This window comes from Doryrhamphus excisus, linkage group LG16, assembly GCF_037039965.1.
Source record: "Doryrhamphus excisus strain RoL-2023G ecotype Guam linkage group LG16, RoL_Dexc_Guam_v1.1, whole genome shotgun sequence".
NCBI classification, from domain to species: Eukaryota; Metazoa; Chordata; class Actinopteri; order Syngnathiformes; family Syngnathidae; genus Doryrhamphus; species Doryrhamphus excisus.
The window spans coordinates 18,506,661-18,525,465 of record NC_136372.1 but is presented as its reverse complement, the minus strand read 5'-3'; the positions used below and the strand labels follow the sequence as shown (position 1 = coordinate 18,525,465).

Here is an 18,805-nt window from a genome sequence, read left to right as displayed (position 1 = left end):
AATAAACGAACGTACGGTGTTCCGGGCGCGTCACGGCAAGGCTGCTAAACACTGCAGGGCAGCATTCCATCCCTCCATCTTTTTTTTCCACTGGCTGTGTCTAATCATGTCTGAACATCAGGCCTGCATTCGTCACATGGTTGAGACGCGCACATAATAGTTGACTTAAATCAGGTTCTATGAATAAGCATGAGCTGGGCCTGCTATGAATCCACACCTTAAGGCTTAAGAATGTGGCAGGCGTGGAGTTGAGTTATTTGAGTTGTTTTGTCGTCACCGCCAACGTTTTGAATACTGTTGTGAATGTGTTACAGCTTTTTATAGAGTGTGACATATGTGGTTGTGTATGACTTAAATTGATATACATTTGATATCGTCATCTTAAAAATGCCACGTGATTCACATAAGCATTTAAAAAGCGGCCATAGCATGTTTCATCCAAGTATTTACTGATCACACGATAGCAAGGATATACAAAGTGCATACATTTTCATTTTTGAAAACTATTTTAAAGTTGTATATATATATTATTACTATATATGATATTTTTTGTTTTTGTTTCATTTAATTTCCACATATACACCCTTGTACTGTATTTTCTGTGTTGTACTTGAAGTAAACCTTTCAAATCACCTTCTGCGGATGGAGGTCTGTAATCCTGCAGGTCCGCTTTTCACCACTAGAGGTCAGGCGTGTTCTGCTTTTGATTTAAACCAGGTTGAGTGATGATATGACTGCTTCATGACGTGGAATAATCATACTTAGTGTACTAGTAACTAGAATAAGTCTTTATCTCTCAGGGGTGCAATCATTACTAATGATTATTATCATCATTAAAGCTAGCACTAGCGGTGTAATGGTACCTGCTGCTGCCATTCCTGCAGATGATGTGGGTTGGATTGGTGGCTACCAACCAACCATTCCCACCCGCATTCATACCTACGGACAATTTGGAGTGGCCAATGAAGCTAGCATGTTTTTGGAATGAAAACCACACACGCACGGGTAGAACATGCAAACCCCACACAGAGATGCCCAATTGGAGATTCAAACCCAGGTGGAGTCATGAAAAGTGACCTTCACTGAGGCAAGTGAGGCCTGCAGTTTTTTGGGTTGTTGGTTGTTGGTTGTTGTGGGTTCTTTTGCGACCTCTTGGATGAGTGCCAGCTGCGCTCCAGGGGTCATTTTGGTTCACCAGGTTACTAAAGGTTACTAAAAGCACTTTTAAATGGTGTCAATTCCAGCATCGAGTTGAGACTTTGGCAACACGCTTCTAATACACCATTGGAGCCTCTGAAGCGTCTTTAACGTTGACGTGTTTATTTGATTGAAATATAACATGGGGCCTTTGGTGACTGTTGCCACCTGAGAAGGGAAGCATGATGTGATGTTTGGTACTGAAACTATCATGATTGATTTGAATCAATTAAAAATATCAGTAAAATGTAGGAGAATTTAAAATGCAGGACCCACAATGACCAGTTCATTCCAACATAAAATGATGAAGTGTACAAGATGAGTGATGTGTTTTTGGACCTTGAATGCTTGCTTCACCCTTTCAGCGCCCCATGAAGGGCCTCTCATGGATGACTCAGGCAATCAGCTGCTGTGGGACTTCCTGGACACATCTTCTGTGTCTTACAATCCACAAACAAGATCACGCCAATTGTTGTGCTTTCCCAGACATGAAAAACAACAACAAAACTAGACCCCCTCCCCTTTAAGAACCGCCTGCTGTCATAAGAAGTAGAATAAATACAGTAAATATCAAAGGTGAAATGAATTGGACTGCCTAACATCGACGTAGACGCCCTTTATGTCTGCACCACGAGTCCAATAACGTTCCTATTGACGGATGAAGGACCCTTCCCGAACGCTTCCCGAACATTTGCTCTGACATCCTTTAAAAACGCCTGTGAGAATACTATGCATTGTTTGGCCGGGATCTTGAGAAACGTCCCTTCAAATATTTAAAGTGCACTTCCGTAACAACTCCCGGGGTCTTCGTGCACGAGTATATTTAGCCCTGAAAGCCAGGCGTGCTGCGATCGACCATCAGTACGACTCACACGTGCATGCAGTACATCTCACTTATTGACAGTACGCCACACGCGGCCTGTACATCGCTCGCTCTCTACCGCTATGAAATATTCAGGAGTATTCAATCGTTTTGGTGGAGCGGCCCATCGCGGGCTACGTTATCTCCGGGCACTTACTTAGGCAGCAAATGAAGTACCGTGCACCTTAAGGATGATGCATGAGCGGCACTTTAACCACATCGGCCAAGGAAACGGCCGACTTTGTCTTCCATCCAATTCATCTTCCTGGATGGCTTGTATTGTTTTCACTTTGTGGCGCATCCGACTGGAAAATGGCAACGCATTAAATTACGGTGTAAATATGATTATTACGTATTTTGGAACCCCTTCCACCCACCCCAGAATGCTAATGGCTGATGTCAAGAACCAGGAAGTAACCCTCACTAGGCTGGAGCCTATCCCAGCTGTCTTTTGGTGAGAGGCGGGGTCTGGTCGGGGGACTGGTGGCCAGCCAATCACAGGACGCATATACACAAACAACCATTCCCACTCCCATTGAACGCCACACAGGGCGTGGAACCCAGGTCTCCCCGTCTCCAGACTGGGTGGCCACCATGCTAACCATTCGGCCACCCCTTGTTTCTTTTCGTCACAGCGGAATCGATCCCCTGACCTAGAATCTAAAGTGCTAGGACATACGTAAGGCGCTGATTCAGGACTCATCATCAAACTATTAATTATTCAATTACTTGCACCCCCCCTAAAAGTTTGCTTTCCACCACGATGAGACTAACGCTCGCACACAGGAAGTGCCTCCCACTCTCTCGCTCTCTCGCTCTCTCGCTCTCTCGCTCTCTCGCTCTCTCGGTTACTCATGGCAGTGTGTTGCCGAGCAGCAGCCAGTTGTGGTTTTCCTCTCTGAGCTCACACTCCTCTCTCATCATCTTCTTTCCATCTTCCACATCATCCTCTTCAACTTTCTCTTTTCAAGTCCTCAACATTAGTGGACGTACCTGAGTGTGTGTGTGCGTGTGTGTATGTGTGTGTGTGTGAGTGTGTAAGTGTGCTTGGGGGGGTTTCAGCATGGAAGCGGTGGCACTGTACACGTTTCGTGCCACTGAGGGTGATGAACTGAGCTTCAACAAAGGAGACTTACTGAAGGTAAGGCACAAGCGGCCCCTTTCATACAGTACTTGCTTGCATGGGGACTGGATGCTTGACCGGGGCAAGTCCGGCATTTCTGTTGTAAAAGAGGACAAACGTCAGCGCGTTTCCTGCACAGCTGGGGGTTATTGTGGCAGAAAATTGCTCCTCAAAGTCATGAGCTGTAAACATCCCAACGCCGAGCGCTTCTTTGGAGACGTCATGTTACTGACATGTTTCCAGCTGCTCGGGGTGCCCACGTTCTGGACTCGGTGGCAGGAGAGGGGACACGTGGCGACCCACGGAGGCCACACATTGTATCGTGTGTATTGGTGTCAGTAAACCACTCACACGCCGCTTCATTAGGTATCACCCGACATTGGAACGACCCCCCGTTCTCAAGCGCTGCCTGCCTGCCTCCATGAAGACAACGCAGGTGGTCCTCCGTTTAAGACGTTTGGATGGTCACCAATGCGGTCCGTCAATTATTAACGATACAGCACAGCAGGAAAGAGCCAGCAAGTTTTTAACTTTTGACCGATACATCCTGTCTCCGTGGTGGCGGTGCGTAAAAGAAAAGGAAAGTGAAAGGGACAAGAACGTAGACATCATCAACAAATCAAGTTCGGCTGCAAGACTCTAAACGACAAAGACCCGATCTTGGAACATGTGATAGGATCCATTCAATGACAAAACAGCATAACGTCTCCAAAGCCCGTCTCTCCCTCATTTGCAACACCCCTTTTAATGTGTGCATGACAAGCACAGGGAAAATGATGGTTTTAATGATTGTATTTCATCTTTTTATCACCGCACTTCAACGTCGTCTGGTGTGACTTGGAGTTCATTTCACTTACCGAAAAAACAGTCGCAGAGAAGAAGCAGCTGCCGTGCTCACTTCCTCATGCTGGCTTGTGGTTTGCAGTAAATATATTTTCAAAAGTACTTTCTACTGCTGATCACTGAACGGAAAAAGGTAGAAACAAAGGTTATTTCCTGATGAAAGGTGGGAGTCGAACCTTTCTTTTGGCATGGACCGTGTCTCCAGAGCTGAAGAACACAATGTCCAATGTCCAAATCATCCAAAATGGCGGCTACCGAGAGGGACGGCTTGTAAACAACAACTGGGATCGAACGAGGTCATAAGGAATCCTCGCTAACGAAAATTTGCTTCTAACGATCGGGTCCGGAACCAATTAACTGTGATGAACAGGGATGGGACCCCTATGTAGCGCTATGAAAACTATGATTAAATTATTATTTATATTATATATTATAATATGTGAAGAAAAAACTAAGCTTATATTATTGTTATATTGCATGTCATTAGTACTTCCTGAGTGGGCACCCTGGCGTGGTCCCGCCAACAAAATGCTAGCAGCATTATGATTATGCCATATCAATTCATATCTACACCGTTATTAGGGTATGCTGGAGTCTACCCCAGCTGGTGCACCCTGGACTGGTGTCCCACCGTGTAATAATAATAATAATAATAATAATAATAATAATAATAATAATAATAATAATAATAATAATAATAATAATAATAATAATAATAATACCTGTGTATTGCAGTTAAAGGGGAGATATAGTACTAACATTAGAGCGACTGTTATCCATCAAAAGCCATCCATCCATTTTTTGTCAGGGTAATTATTATGTAATCATATGATGAGAGCGCTATCACGCTCAGAAGTGGCCGTCTGAGGATGACCACAACTACGATGGTTCCCACGCCGCTGCCTTAGATGAACGCCAAATGATCCAAATGGTTATTCCACATTTATGTTCTATATTTGTTATTAATTTAGCTTTTATTTATGTCGCTAGGCTGCTGCACTTGCTGCCACTGTCCTTTGTTGTCCTTGTACTATGTCCAAGTGGGTTTTGCAGCCGAGTCCGAGTCCTGGTGAGCAGTGTGGCAATGCATTAGTCAGGTAGCCATGGAGTGGAGTCGGATTTAAAAATAGCTATCTTCAGGAGAAAACAGCCAAGTCGGACACAAAGGTCCACGTTGCTCCAAACGTGTGGTAGATGTCTGGCAGCAGGTCCAATAAAATCCCTGCTGGAGATGATCATTTGCTTCCATCAGTGTAAAAACAAATGCGGCTATTATTAACTGACCCAGTTTCCCGACACCTAAAATAATCTTATCTTTGAATCATTTCCATATGATCTTGGAAGACCGAGTCCGGGGTCGTTTATTTTGGGCTGAAACGATTGGCAAGTAGAGATGCTCAATACCGACGTGTATACTTCAGTCCAGTCACCCATATCAATAATAAAGTACTATATGATCAGTACACTGTCTTCCTAATGTATTTTTGTAATGGTAAAACATCCTTGCTAGCAGTCGTTAGCTTGCTAATACAAGGAAACAGGAACAGGATGTCAGCTCCGTCGCCTGTCTATGATGTCATCGACAGGGGACGCTGTAGTTCTTTGCTAACTAACACAGTTACGCCAAAAATGACATTTTGACGTGCATAAACGTATACTTTCACTGAAGACCTGATTGTTGCCAAAGACACAATATGGCAGTGAGATGAAGACGGATACCACCTTCTTGTTTTGCCATGAGTTATTTTGTGTGCTTTAAAGTGTTTTATCATCGGCTTGTTCACACAAAATTGTAGCTTCTGTCGAGGGGGGGGGGCTGCTGTTGGCTCCAAAGCAGACCAGAAACAAGGGGAATATTTGGGAATAAGGACCGCCGCCATTGCATCAAAATTTCATGCATGAAGACGAATCGATACGACCTGAGCGGACAGCTTCTAGAGGAAGTATCTGAATATTCATGCTGAAAGGGTGTGGGGGGGGGGTGATCTCCTGCGAGTTGCGAAACTGAGACGATGAAGGGAAGGTTCACATGCCCAGACACCCACACCAGGGTTTTTCAGTCAGGTGATAAGCAAGTGGAGGACATTGCGGATAATCAGTGGATGATTTTGGCCAATATTTGTCAATAATCATATTTTAACATGATAATGCAGGTACAAAGGAAGCCCCCGGCTGTGATATGTTTACATATGTAATCCATTCATTGAGGATATACGATAGCAAGGATCTTATCGCAAACATGACCCCCGTATTGTTGGATAGCAACATACCAGCTGATGCTGAAACCGATGTGAAGGCCAACGCCACTAATTTCCATGTGCTAACGAAGTGTACGAGAAGCCGGATCATCTCATAGATGCCACAAGGACGGGCCCGTACTTCATCTGTGTCTGTCTAGATCACCAACATGGAGGATGATCCCAACTGGTACACAGCTGAGCTCCACAACAGAAAAGGCTTTGTGCCCAAAAACTACATCAACCTGCGGCCACATGCGTGAGTACACACACACATGTACACACACACATGAACACACACACATGTACACACACATGCATCAGTAAAGCAGCTAAAGAGATTTCACACATCCAGCAGTAGTCCATCTCAACAGCTCATCATTGTGTGTGCGTGCGTGTGCAGCTCCAGGCATCTTCTGCTCTGGTTTGGACATCTGCACCCCAGCAGCCTCGTCCTACTCGTACGCTGCCTTACGTAAGCGCTAGCGGCCGTATTGCTGGTAGACGCTGCCGTTCCATCACTTGGTGGTGCAGCAGCTGGGCTCCCGTGTTTAGCACGGCCAGATGCTAATCTGGCAGATGTGACCACGCTACGGCCGCTCCGTCATGTTGAAGAACATCCCTGGGGGGGGTTGGGAGAAGGCCCGCCCGGTCGTGATGTCCGCTTTGCTTTGTCAAATGTAGTCGCAGGTAGGAAGCGGCAGCGCTCTGTGCTGTCGGGGAGGGCTTAGGTTAGGCAAAGGGTGTCCAAACTGGGGGGCACGTTGGTGTTTTGTAATGCAACACATTTTGTGATATCAATAAAAAGCATTTTGTTACTATGAATTTCAGCTTTATTGCTAAATAATCTTCATAAATGTTCTTTTCGTGATATGACTTCATCTCCATAATATTTGGACTTTATTCCCATAATATTTCAGCTTTCGCCCAACCTCTTATTTATTTTTCCTCATACTACGACGACATATTTTTTCTTTCATATTTCAGCTCTATGCTACTAAAATGACATTATTTTCTCCCATAATATTGGGAATTTATTCTGGTAAAATGCATTTCATTCTCAGTAGAGTACAACCTTTTTCTTGTAATATTTACTCTATTTTTATATTTAGACTCTAATTTTCTTCTTGGAAATTTTCTTCCCACAATTATGACTTTATCACCATATTATTTTGACTTTATTCTCATAAGATAACGTTTTCTGCTAACTTGATTTTTTCCAAAACTTACAAACGTAAATTTTTTTTTTTTCCAAATGTCTGATACTAAAATGTTATTTTTATTCTCACAAAATTACTGCTGATTTTTCAGTTGTTGCTGTTGTTATTTTAAATTATTATTCTTGTTAAATGATATTTTGAGAAGGTGCCACGGGCCAATTAAAAAACAAAACAAAACAGCTGTGTGCCAAAATGGCCCCCAGCCACCCTTTGGCCACCCTTTGGCCAACCTCGCCCGGTGCTAGGGTCGTTAAGGTCGGGTTTGAAACGAGCACAGCCTTCCTCGTCACGGCTCCAACAACCTCGCCAATAAGCATCCATTCTATGAATCTTCAATGATCTTCATCTTCTCCTCTATCTGCTCTCCTCCAAACCCTCCAGGTGGTTTGCTGGTCGTATTTCTCGCGGCGTGTCGGAGAGTCGACTGAGACACAGGGAATGTGGAGCGTTCCTGGTCCGAGAGAGTGAGAGCGCTCCTGGGGAGTTTTCCATGTCGGTCAGGTAAGGAGGAACTTCATATTACTTTGAGCTGAAGATGGACCAATTGTCTTCATTTTCCAACGTACGCTCACCAATCACCAGTAGAGATCTTTTTGGTTTGTGGGACCTCCAGAAGGCTCCCAGACGCCTTAGCGTCAGTCGGGACACGACTCGCTGAACGTGACCTCGCATATCGCTGACTGGGGGTCCTGCAGGCTGCTTGGCTTTGCGAGTCCCTGTCATCAGTCATCACGAGTGTCTGTTGGGGTTTCGAGGGGAACGGCCTCTTAAGGCGATGCTTATGTTGGAGCTACATAAGCTTGGCTGGGTTTCAAGTAGCGCATGATGGATGAAGCCTTCCATGAATGTCAGCAGCCGGGGGGGCCAATTTCACTGTCATTGACTCTTGATAACCCTCCAATAAAAGTGCTGTTGGACAATTACTTTTTATCGTTTCTACCGCCGAACCTTTTAATCGCAGTACTACTTGATACAGCGTGTACTATGGGGACTACAATGTGACATTTGTAGTGTGGGCTCATAAATACACTGAATAGGAGAGCCGTAAGCCGCTGCATCTGAGTGTGCCGCCATCTTGGAAAAAAAAAAAAATTACATAAAATAAATTAAAAATAATAAAATAAAATAAAGAAATAAATAAATTATTTTAAAAAATGAAAAAATAAATAAATTTAAAAAATAAAAATTTTCATTCTACTATATGTAAAATGACAAAGGGCATTCTGATTCTGATGGCTCATAAATAAAAGCCGTGCGAGACCCAAGTGCGATGAGCGGCAATCGCTACCAATTCGGAAGCAGAAGGTGAGATCGGAGGACACGCTCGGCTGAACGAGAAAGGAAGTGAGAGCAGATTGAGGGAGGAAGTGGAAGGAAAGACGAGCAGAGTGACCTTCATGCATCTTGAATTATGCTGGCGTCGGGTAAAAGTTGCAAAAATAACTTGGTTGTCCGTCTCGCCGTCTTCTATCTCCTCATCGCCCATCGACGGTGACGGCGACGTCGACGGCGACGGCGATGGCGATGGCGACTATCCTTCCTATCTTTCCTCTCTACAGCCAACAACGGCATCGTCTCCTCAGCGCTCTGGGCCTTAATTAGACTGGATCAAGAAAACAGATGAGTGCAAGTGTGTGTGTGTGTGTGTTGATAGGCCCGAGTGTGTCAGCTGACCTGCGGGCTGGTCGTAATGACGACTGATGCGTAATGACGGTTAACGCCTCTTAATACGATGGAAAGTGCTCGCAGGAAATGACTCTATTATACCGCGTAGGAAGAGTTCATGTCGTGATTCTTTGTTTGCCCCCCCCCCTCGCTGGTATGCAAAACACGCCACTTTGATTCTTTGATGCCGTGGAAGCGCTAGCCGTCTAGCAATATGTGTAGTATTGCATTTGGAGTTGGCATCACACAAGGAATGGTTTCCAATATTTCAGTGGCTTTCTGATAGCAGACATCCTCAGACAGGAAATAAAGGGGGGCCAAAGTGTGGCCCGGGGGCCATTTGTGGCCGTAGCACATATGGAATAATATTTCAGTTCTATTGGATGGGAGAATATGGAATAATATTTCAGTTCTACTGGATGATGGAATATGGAATAATATTTCAGTTCTACTGGATGGTGGAATATGGAATAATATTTCATTTCTATTGGATGATGGAATATGGAATAATATTTCAGTTCTATTGGATGATGGAATATGGAATAATATTCCTTTCCTGTCTACAGCATCGGTACATAAAAACTGCTTTTTCGCTACAACGCTTGATGGCCACGCCACTACCAAGCCCCGCCATTAGGGGGCAGCAGAGGGCGGAAGACGTCAGATGGGCCATAATGGTTTCTTCCATACTGGAGTTGCTCTTCTGGTTCTACCGTCTTCTTCTTCTAGAGTGATGCCGACTCTACACAAGCAGCATTTGGGCCGTTGTGTGTAGTAGTGGAGTGCGGTATTAAAGGAGGAAGGGGTGATGTTGAACGGGGGAGGGAGTTAAGCGGGGCCAAACGGGGCCAAGCGGGGCCAAGCGGAGGCCTGCTGTAGCTGAATGCCATCCCGTCACCAGGGAGTCGCTTCTGCTGGTTGACGAAGCTTCACGTCTGAGTAGAGAAGGAATTGAGCTTGAAACAAAGCGACCATCAGGACTTTGCGGTCCCGTCAGACCTGCGACCTCAGACTTCACACGCCAGCGTTTGCTCACGCGTGACAAATGTCTCTACTCTCCGAGGAAGCGTTATCTCTCCTCCAAAACAGATTTCTTTGAGGGGTTATCCAATGAACATCACGTTCTCCTTCTCTGCCAACAGTTGGAGAAATACGGGGGTGTCGTGTCGACTTCCGCTGTACGTTACATGCGCTTACATAACCATGATGATCCTGGTGAGATCTTCACATTTCTAAAGATAAACCGCCAAGTTACTTAGCAACTGCCACCCAGCCGGACAGGAAGCAGGTAGGAAGCCCTGCTGGGGGGGGGGGGGGGGACGCTGCTCATTGCAACAAGACGCGTCTCCACCACGAGGTTTCTTACTGGGATCTTTAAAGCAACCTGAAGAGGAAAGGATAGCCATGTTTCTTTTAACGGGACATATGTGATACAACATGCGGCTCTGGGGATTTACGCCACGTGTTGAAGAACGACCGGGACCGTGCACATGGAGAAAAACCATGATCCATAAAATAGCAGCGCCAAGTCAAGTCGCTATGGACTGGAGATGCCTGCTGGTTGTTGACGTACAGTCATCGCTACGCTAGACACCAGCTTTTAATGGCTGATGGAACCTCATCACGATGCCGTTACCAGTCCGTTATTCCATCATCCTTTGTTTCCGTACGGAATTACTTAGGAATTAGTTACGGTGTCAGTTGGTCAGACACACAAAGATACAAAATTACAAATGAAAACAATTAAAAAAACATCATCAATAATAATCCAAGCATGGTTATGTTTTATGAACAAACTAATGTACTAATAATGTTCTAATAATGTACCAATAATGTACCAATAATGTTGTAATAAGATACTAATAATGTACCAATAATGTTCTAATAACATACTAATAATGTACCAATAATGTTCTCATAATGTACAAATAATGTACCAATAATGTACCAATAATGTACCAATAATGTTCTAATAATGTACAAATAATATACCAATAATGTACCAATAATATACTAATAATGTTCTAATAATATACTAATAATGTACCAATAATGTACCAATAATGTTCTAATAATGTTCTAATAATGTTCTAATAATGTACCAATAATGTACCAATAATGTACAATAATGTACCAATAATGTACCAATAATGTACAATAATGTACTAATAATGTACCAATGTACCAATAATGTTCTAATAATGTACTAATAATGTACCAATAATGTACCAATAATGTACCAATAATGTACAAATAATGTACTAATAATGTTCTAATAATGTACCAATAATGTACCAATAATGTACCAATAATGTACAATAATGTACTAATAATGTACCAATAATGTACAATAATGTACAATAATGTACCAATAAGTACCAATAATGTACAATAATGTACCAATAATGTACCAATAATGTTCTAATAATGTACTAATAATGTACCAATAATGTACCAATAATGTACAATAATGTACTAATAATGTACCAATAATGTTCTAATAATGTACTAATAATGTACCAATAATGTACTAATAATGTACCAATAATGTACAAATAATGTACTAATAATGTACCAAGAATGTTCGAATAATGTACCAATAATGTACCAATAATGTACCAATAATGTACCAATAACGTACCGATAACGTACTAACCTTGCCCATCATCAGCGCCTGTCTGCGTTGACTAAAATGTCCTCCCCTGCCATTGGAGGACATGTGGTCCTGCAAGGAAGACCAGTCCCCAATCTGCCCAATCTGTGGTGTGTTGTGTTCCAGTTACGGGGACCACGTCCAGCACTTCAAGGTTCTCCAGGATCGCTGCAGTCAGTACTACGTGTGGGACGAGCTCTTCTCCTCCCTGAACGAGCTGGTGGAGTTCTACCATAGCAACAGCATCGCCAAGGAGAGGACCGTCTTTCTGCGAGACCCAGAACACTTTGCAAGAGTGAGCACATGACCCCCCCCCCCCCCCCATCGCCTCCCCTTTTTTATATTCATATAGAATAAACCAATCATGTTGGGTTTTAATCATTGTGTTACTATATGTTCTATATGTTCTATATGTTCTATATGTTCTATATGTTCTATATGTTCTATTCGTCCTATATGTTCCATATGTTCCATGTCCTTCTGTCCTTCCATGGAAGTTAGGGTTAGGGTTAGAATTAGGTGTCAGGTCAGACCACTAAAACTTTCTCCTATTCTCCGGTGAAGGCTGGCATCCAGCAGGTCCAAACCCATTTTTCAGCTTTCGGGTTTCAGGCTCTGCAACGTTTGATCAGCTGATGATCAGCCGATGATCAGCTCTACTTCTGACCTCCTAAAGATCCTCCCCATAAGTGGCCCCATTTCAAATAAAACATGTCTCCCTTTCATTTTCCCACGGCGATGCCCTCACGAGAGATGCTGCGGTCCAATCATCATTCAGACATGTCAGACGTTCCAGGGCGTGGCGGGGAAGCCACGCTAGCCATTCACCAGGAAGCGCTTCCTTCTGCGTAACCTCAGACATGACGGCATGTTGATTGAGGTTAATAAAGTTAATGGCCGTAATGGGAATGGTTATCACGCCACCCAAACGGAATGTTTGTGTCATTCATCTGGGAGCGCAACTGCTTCATTTAGCCGGGATTACAGTGCTAGAGTACTAAATATATAAGAATTTGTCTTTAAAAAAAAAAAAAATCATTCCTAAACATTCCAAAAATGACGTCTTATATTGTAAACAGTGGAACCTTGGTTAGCCCATTTGGCCTGTTTTTCGGGTAATGTTGAAATTTTACTCAAAATGTTCCCTCTGTGTTTATTTCCCTGTTAGCGTACAATATGGTGCATATCTGCTTATGCAGTTCATGGATTTTATCACAACGTGTCCGTGTATCCACTGTATAGTATTTTAGTATTTCATAAAAATATGTATTGTATTTTGTATTGTAGTATTGGCCTTTAACAAACTCATAATATCTGGACTGCAGAAAGTCTTTCACAGGTCAGCGGCTCCGTAGGTTCAATTCCTTGGAAACAGTATTGATTTCGGGTTTGGCGTAAAGGCATACTGCGTAGTCCGACTGCTGTCATGTAGAATCCTTTTTTAGAGCAGACGGCGCCATATTTGTTTAGATGGGAGCCGTACTCGGCTGGGCGGGGTGGCGTTTGAACGCCGCTCATACGTACAACTATCCGGACTGACGGGTTGGGTCGCTGTGGTTGTGTCTTGTCAATCATCCAGGCAAGGAAGCAGCCTTGTTGACCCAACTTCAGTGCTTCAAAAACACGATACTACTATGATACTACCAATTGAATCCATGCTAACTGCTCAAGTTGGAGGAAATCTGACCAGCGTCAAACATCTTCAATTTGCTCGTCTTTTTTTAGGATGTGGCTCATCGTGCCTCACTTGGTGGCGGGATGATATTTCAATATTCATGGAATCATATGGTACCCTCACAGTAGCCATAATATGGGCAAACAACGTATGTACAGTATATGTATCTGTCCTTCATGTCTGCAGTGGTTGACCATCGGACTTATTTAATATTCTGCTTTTTCGGCAACACAGTAATACAATGCGTTGAGCATAGCGGATGGTTTTTGCTATGGAATACTTACCGTAATACGCCTTTGCCTTGGAGACTATGTGTCTGTAAGTAATGTGCAACTGTAATTACACGATACCTGCGTGTATTAAGCGGTCGCGTTGTTTAATTAGGACACCAAAGATGTCCACTTTGGGGATGTAGCTGCTATGTTAGCCACTAGCTGACTTGGTGGCAAACGGCCCAACACGGCACATCTTGAAATAAGTATTCCCAAAGACTTCCCACTAAGACACCGGTCTATGAGGTGTGCCCATATTCCACACCACTTACAGGAAGTAGGTCCACGTGTATTTCCGTCTCCAATGACTGCGTGTTGTTGCTTTAGATCAGATGTTGACTTGAACTGTGACGACGTAGCCTCTTACATAATAACCAGTTGGGCGGCTTTCAATTAGACAATTTACTTCCCGGTGTCTGCGTGGCGTCTGCCCAACGTCCACGTGAGATTGAACCTTCAGGAACCCAAGTCCTCCAATGTTTGGTCTGTAGCGTATTGCACATCTTTCCTTCCTTTGTCTGCTAGTTGGGTTCAATGCCAACAAGAGTCATGCATCATTCAGTGGCGTAGTGAAAATGCCGTATGATGATGATGATGATGATGATGGTAGCGTGTGGCGGCAGCTTTGTCTCAAGTTATGGGTCAGCTTGGTAACCTAAGACTGGTCTGACAATACTTTTTGTCATGGTCTTTCCAAACCGATTCCACATCAGCTCAGTAGAAGTCCCAAGATCACGTCTTAGCTCCTGGTGCCAGGATGAGAACTCATTCTCACTTTTCGAACCGCTTTTACTCGAAGATCAGCAGAGAGAGAGAAAAAGTGGACTTTGTTCACTTGAAGGCAAAGCAGTAGCACAGCAAAGCCAGGAGGCGCTGCGGTATTTTTAGAGTACAGATGTGTGATCTTATCTCGGCATCACACGCTTCTTTTGTACGTCACTGTAAATTCTGTTTTGTGGTTTATTCCGCGCAGGCTGCTCAGCACCGATGAAAGCGATGTGCTGTCAAGTCAAGAACAAAGCCTTGGCACCTGATTTGAATCCTTTTAGACCAGCAAGACACATTCCCATCCAAAACTGCATAGAATCATACACATGGATCTATTCTGGATCTGCACGTGACCTGACGTCAAGATGAAACTGTCACTTTCTGCCATGACATCTGCTGCCAACCTCCTCGCCTCGCCGCGCCTCGCCGCGCCTCGCCTCCCATTTATTATTCAACACGGGATGCAGGACGAGGCATCAGCTCGCCAAATGTCCTGCAGAAATAGAAAACTCTCCTGTGTATATTTTGCTCCGTCTGATGTATTTTTAAGAGTGGAATCGCCGCGTATGTTAGTCAAACGGGAATGTCACCTGTCCCGTCAACAAACTTCATCGTGTGCAGCTTGTCCAAACGCGTTATGGCCGCCGTACGGACTGATGCTCAGCTAGAATACATCAGCAAGTCCGGAGACGACTTAGTCACCGTGAATGTTTACTTGAACGCATCACGTTTGTTCTGTGCTGCTCCGAGATGCTCACCGTTGTTCAATGGAGGACAAATAAAGAAGTTTCAAGGTCATTTGTAAGGAAATGTCACGGCCCCAGAGAAGCGCTGACATTTTATGCTTAGACTACATTGGATGCATGGACTGGCCCGCATCATCGCATTGTTCACAGTACATCTGCAGCACTTTCACGTTTGTCACGCCGCGCCACAAAGGTAGCGCTTTCCTTTGTGGCGATGACGTTCTTTCCTCACTGACTGAATGTCATCATGGCATGGCATGTCATTCAGGAGGCTGTCATCCAGTTTATTTCAGCTTATTATTAGTATTACAACCTGACAGGTCCATGTGGAGGATCTCACTAAAGTGATGACACTGGTGCCTTGGTTAACAGCCGCCCTGGTTAAAGCCTTTTTTGGTTAACATTCAAAATGTTTTTGAAAATGTTACCTTGGTTAGCGTTCGGCTGCTAGTTTAGCATCCAAAATATTGTCAGCCATCTTGGATGTGATGCCACAATGCATTGTGGGTCACGGGCACATTTTAGGTACTAGACAATACATACTGAGAACACTATTGGTGCCGAGGACGTCACTTTTCATTGCTTTTGTCAAGTGCCGTGGTTGTTATTATTTTTAAAATGGCCAATAATCATACTCCATATATATATATATATATATATAATTTGTACGTTGAGAGGTTCCTTTAAAAGTGACTCTTGTTAAAAATACTTAGCATGCCGATGTTTCAATCGTCTTATGACATCCACTAAGACTAAGCCCGGTAAAAACGTCTTATCCGGCATGTTTAACATGCATAAATATGGAAAATAGAATAAATTATATTTCAGTGTAAACAACCATAATTACAATGCATGATGGGTTCATCCAGAGGATTCAGCTAAATCTTTAAACGGGGAAATAGCATCCATCCAAACACATCTTCCTAGCAAAGGCTCTTGTCTGGTTTTTTTAGGGGTGAAAAAAAATATTTTATTATATATTTTATGGAGCAAAGAAAAGAGAAGAAAAGACATTTTTCACGGTAGCGACTATTTTGGGTGATTTTGACTGACTTTTCAAGATCCAAATCCATGCCTATAGGTGTGTGGAGATAAGAAACTGCAGTTTTCGGAGTGTATAATTACTGACGTCTGCTTCTTTCTCCTTCCCGCCCCCTCCCCTTGCTTACTTCCTGCTCCATCTTTCTCGTGTTGTTTGGCAGCGTCCTCACCACGCCCACGCTCTCTTCGACTTCAACCCTCACCACCCGTCTCAGCTACGCTTCCTGCGGGGTGACGTCATCGAGCTCATTGACTGCTCCGACTCGCTGCGCTGGAGGGGCCGTTGCCATGGACACGTGGGCTACTTCCCGCCGGAGTACGTCCAGCCCGCTTACCACTGCCAGTGAACCCACACCCATCAGCGGGGGCCCCGCCGCTCTTGGCTACCGACTCGTCTCTGGAACAGATGGCTGACATGCTGATTGGCTGATTGACGTGTGATGCAATCCTCGCAAACACGCTGTACTTCTTCTTCCTGTTTACCACTTCCTGAGAAAACCCCGACAGGCCCCTCCATCCCGCATATTTACACGTGTAGAATATTCCAGGTGGAACAATACTTCCATGCTTAAATCCCATCCACGGCAGACTAAGGAAAACGATGATGCAACACACCCAACCTACAGATGAATCAGCCCACCCCCTCGCAAATGTGCCGTGCCAAGTCGACGCGCACAAATGTCATTGTGTGAATATTTGGAGCGGGCGCTCTGAAAATAGGCTGACACGGCAGATTCATCCTCATGGACTCCAGTGTGGGCTTCTGCGTGTGTTTAGGTCCACTAATGACTATTTGGACGCTGCTGTGTGGAAGTGTGGAGTGTGATGGCAACCCTTTACTCTGGGGACCCGCCACGGGGGCCACGGCCTGTTCTCACACATATTTGGCAGGATTTTGTACAAAGACGGAGAATTTGCAGCACGGCTTATCCACCATGGGTCCGGTGGCGCTAAAATCGCTTTTAAAAAATAATATCATTCCTCGTATTTTCTATCTAAATACAGTGGAACCTTGGTTAGCGTACACCCCAACATTGAAAAGTTACACCAAAATGTTACACTCAACTTTGGTCTGTCATTTTATCACAGAATGTCCACATTAGCAGCCTATTAGCTTGCTAATGCACGACTATGGAGTTCTATGCTAGCTAATGCCAAGGTCACAATCACATTTTTGGCCGTACAATTTTTGGCGTTCCCCAAATCGCTGTTGTTTCTGTTCGTGGTGACCATGAAGAACTCGACACGTGCTAACGTGCGCTCGTGCATCGAGTTCCAAATGCAAAGCATGAACATTTAAAGTTAGTGTTACCTTCACTGATTGCTGACAAAGACGCAATATAGCAGCCAGATCCACACGGACGCCATCTTGGTGTTTTGCCATGAGCTATTTCTTGATGAAAACGCCGCCACTTGCCACTTTTTTGGCACCATGATGGGTTATTTTGCAGCTGGGATGAAAAGAAACACAAAACATACAATTCAGGAAATAACTAAATGATCTTGCTAACACATTGTGTCTTTGGCAACGTCTTCAGTGAAGGTGAAAGTAACCTTAAACATCAATTTATCATTTTCACTCATAATTTATAAGCATATATATTCATTTCAAATTGGGTTTCTGCATATTAATCTATAATTGTAGAAATACAAAATATATTTTGTGTGAAAATTTATGGGCTTTATATAATTTCTTATGGGAAAAATTTGGTTAGAGTACATAGAGAAGGGATTAATGATGCTAACCAAGGTTCCACTGTCCTTGCAAGAACAAACTGCATTGTCTTTCAGCTAAAACACGGATAAAAAAAATGTCCACTTTGCTGCACAAACACACAACAATTTTCAACTGTAAACCAGACATTAAAGTCAAGAATATTTAAATGTTTATTTGTATGTCAATTTCTATTTTCTATAAGACGTAGAAAGAGAATAGTGAAGGATACGATGGAGTGTATCAAGGTGTTTTGTTGCAGTAGTTAGAAGGCTGCAGTATTTAAAGACCTGTATTTAGGAGTCATTTCAATAAAGTCAGCAATCTTTCTCTTTTCATTTGGGGTTTGGACATTAGTGCGTGAACCGGAAAAGGGCTGAAAGCAACCAGAAAGCAAGGCAGCACCTTCAGGTTGTGTGTGTGTTACACCACACTATCGTCTTTAGGAATTATGCTAATTATAAATCATCTGCTGACTTTTACTGACTCACTCAAACCACGAGGCCAGACATCTCCTTAAAAAACCTGTTCAAGACCGACATGTGGTTTGTAGCATTATTAGAGCCCTCCAGACATAATATAACAGCCCTATAGTCACCTTTGCCACACCTGATATAGTAGAGCTGGACTTCCTGTTCAGTACACTACTTCCTGCAGTGGCTACCATTTCATCAATGTAATATTACTGACACCTAGTGACCAGTGTAGAATACTACATTTTTCAATGCATTTTCTGAATGCCTTATATTTGTATTGTAAATTAGGTATACAGATATATTTTTTACTAAT

At 43.6% G+C, this 18,805-nt stretch overlaps 1 protein-coding gene across 1 annotated transcript; it reads left to right on the top strand.

Moving 5' to 3' along the window:
• Positions 1-2,926: 2,926 nt before the first annotated feature.
• Positions 2,927-18,358, top strand: grapa (GRB2 related adaptor protein a). The gene is made up of 5 exons (XM_058050092.2): positions 2,927-3,200; positions 6,424-6,521; positions 7,864-7,983; positions 11,927-12,095; positions 16,464-18,358. The coding sequence occupies exons 1-5, from the start codon at positions 3,123-3,125 to the stop codon at positions 16,647-16,649; spliced, it is 651 nt and encodes a 216-aa protein (XP_057906075.1). The 5' UTR covers positions 2,927-3,122; the 3' UTR covers positions 16,650-18,358.
• Positions 18,359-18,805: the final 447 nt, after the last annotated feature.